We start from the raw sequence: 1,735 nt of genomic DNA on the forward strand, positions 1-1,735 counted from the left end.
GAAGGAATCGCCCCGCACTACCTGAGGACATGGTTTTGCGTAGATGTGGTGGCCTCCCTCCCTTACGAGTGGATATTCAAAGCCTCTACTCTCGAGGGCGTACAGCTCCTTTCGAGTCGTCAAATTTGCTCGGCTCTTGAGGGTTTATACGTCTTTTACGAGTGCTGAAACTAAAACGGATAATTTCGAAGGTCTCTCATCGTGGTTCCTATGCGGACATCATTCATATCATCCTCTCAGGTTGAAGAGTATATCAACTCCGAAGTGTTATCAATGCTATTACAACTGCTCCGCCTAGTAACTCTAGTGGTTTTCATCGCGCATTGGGTAGCCTGCATCTGGTACGCCTTAGCCGACACCGAGCCAAACACTGACTTTACATGGCTCGATCGGTTCGACTATAGGGATGCGCCGGCTGGGGATAAGTACATCGCTGCTATGTATTGGTCCTTCGCGACGATGACTACGGTGGGCTATGGTGATATATATCCGGTCAACTCGAGAGAACAAGTTTTTGGAGTGGTCACCATGTTGTTGGCATGCGGTGTTTTCGCATTTTTCGTGGGGGCGATCGGTTCGGTCGTGAGGAAACTGGACGCGAACGCTGCAGCTTTTCGCATGAAGAAAAAGGCTGTGAATCAGTACTTCAGACAACGACGTTTGCCGAAACCGTTGCAAGTAAGAGTGCGACGATATTTGGAATTCGTGTGGGAATATGGCAAAGATGTGACTTCGGATGAAACCGAGGTGATGAGTATCCTGAGTCCACCCTTACGAACAGAGGTGATGCTCCATCTGGTCGGCGGTGTGATTCGCTCCGCACCGTTTTTTGCAAATGTCCCGTTGTCCATGCTGAAGAAAATCTGTCAAGTGGTGACGCGGGAAACGCACGCGCCAGGTGACATCATTTTTGAGGAAGGAGAATGGGCGAGTTCTATGTACTTTATTATCAAGGGCAAGGTTAAACTAGTGTCGAGATCAAATGCAGGAGCTACGATTGGGTACCTCTCGGAAGGCGGCTACTTCGGGGAAGTGGCTCTGTTTATGGAAACGTCTCGATCGGTCTCGGCCAAGTGTTTGTCATTCTGCGATACTATATGTTTGAGTCGACAGAGTCTGGTGGACCTGTTGGTGATATACCCAAAATTCCGAGATAAATATGATGCCCTGTGTCGAGAGGTTCTGAGTGGGGACGTACGAGGACTGTGCTTACAGTGTATACATTGTGGGAAAAGCGGCCATCTCAGCGATATGTAATACTCATTGGTGATTGCTATACTGATATTCACATTGGAGTTTCACCCGTGAAGTGAAAACATATTTCACGACTATTGCATAGCGCGAATTCCGGAGTATTACATATCGTCGCGTAAAACGGGTGAGACTCCAATATAAGCAATTGGTATCATAAATGGTATAGTATACTCACAAAGAATGGAGTTTCATCCGTCTTACGTGAAGTGGCGTAATACTCCGTGTGAAGAACCTGATATTCCCGCTATGCGGTAGTCGTGAAATATATTTTTCTCACATATCACCGGTGAAACTCCACTTTACCTCATATCAAGATGAATTGATGGTATGACATATTGAAACCAGTGTTGGAATATATGCTCGTTTGCCTCAGCTGAGCTCAAGAGTTTTCTCACTAATAATAAAGATATATACACGAATTTGGGTATGAGTGTTCAACAACCCTCTCTCGAAATTTCCTCAAATTTTTCATATTGTCATC

At 46.0% G+C, this 1,735-nt stretch overlaps 1 protein-coding gene across 1 annotated transcript; it reads left to right on the top strand.

Annotated features, from left to right (window-relative positions):
- Positions 1-240: 240 nt before the first annotated feature.
- Positions 241-1,257, top strand: Pmar_PMAR026124 (cGMP-gated cation channel alpha, putative; the record flags this gene model as incomplete). Its single annotated transcript, XM_002781404.1, has 1 exon — positions 241-1,257. A coding segment is annotated over one exon (1,017 nt), but the record flags the coding sequence as incomplete, so codon positions are not given.
- Between the last annotated feature and the right edge of the window lie 478 nt (positions 1,258-1,735).

This window comes from Perkinsus marinus, assembly GCF_000006405.1.
Source record: "Perkinsus marinus ATCC 50983 genomic scaffold scf_1104296942496, whole genome shotgun sequence".
NCBI classification, from domain to species: domain Eukaryota; phylum Perkinsozoa; order Perkinsida; family Perkinsidae; genus Perkinsus; species Perkinsus marinus.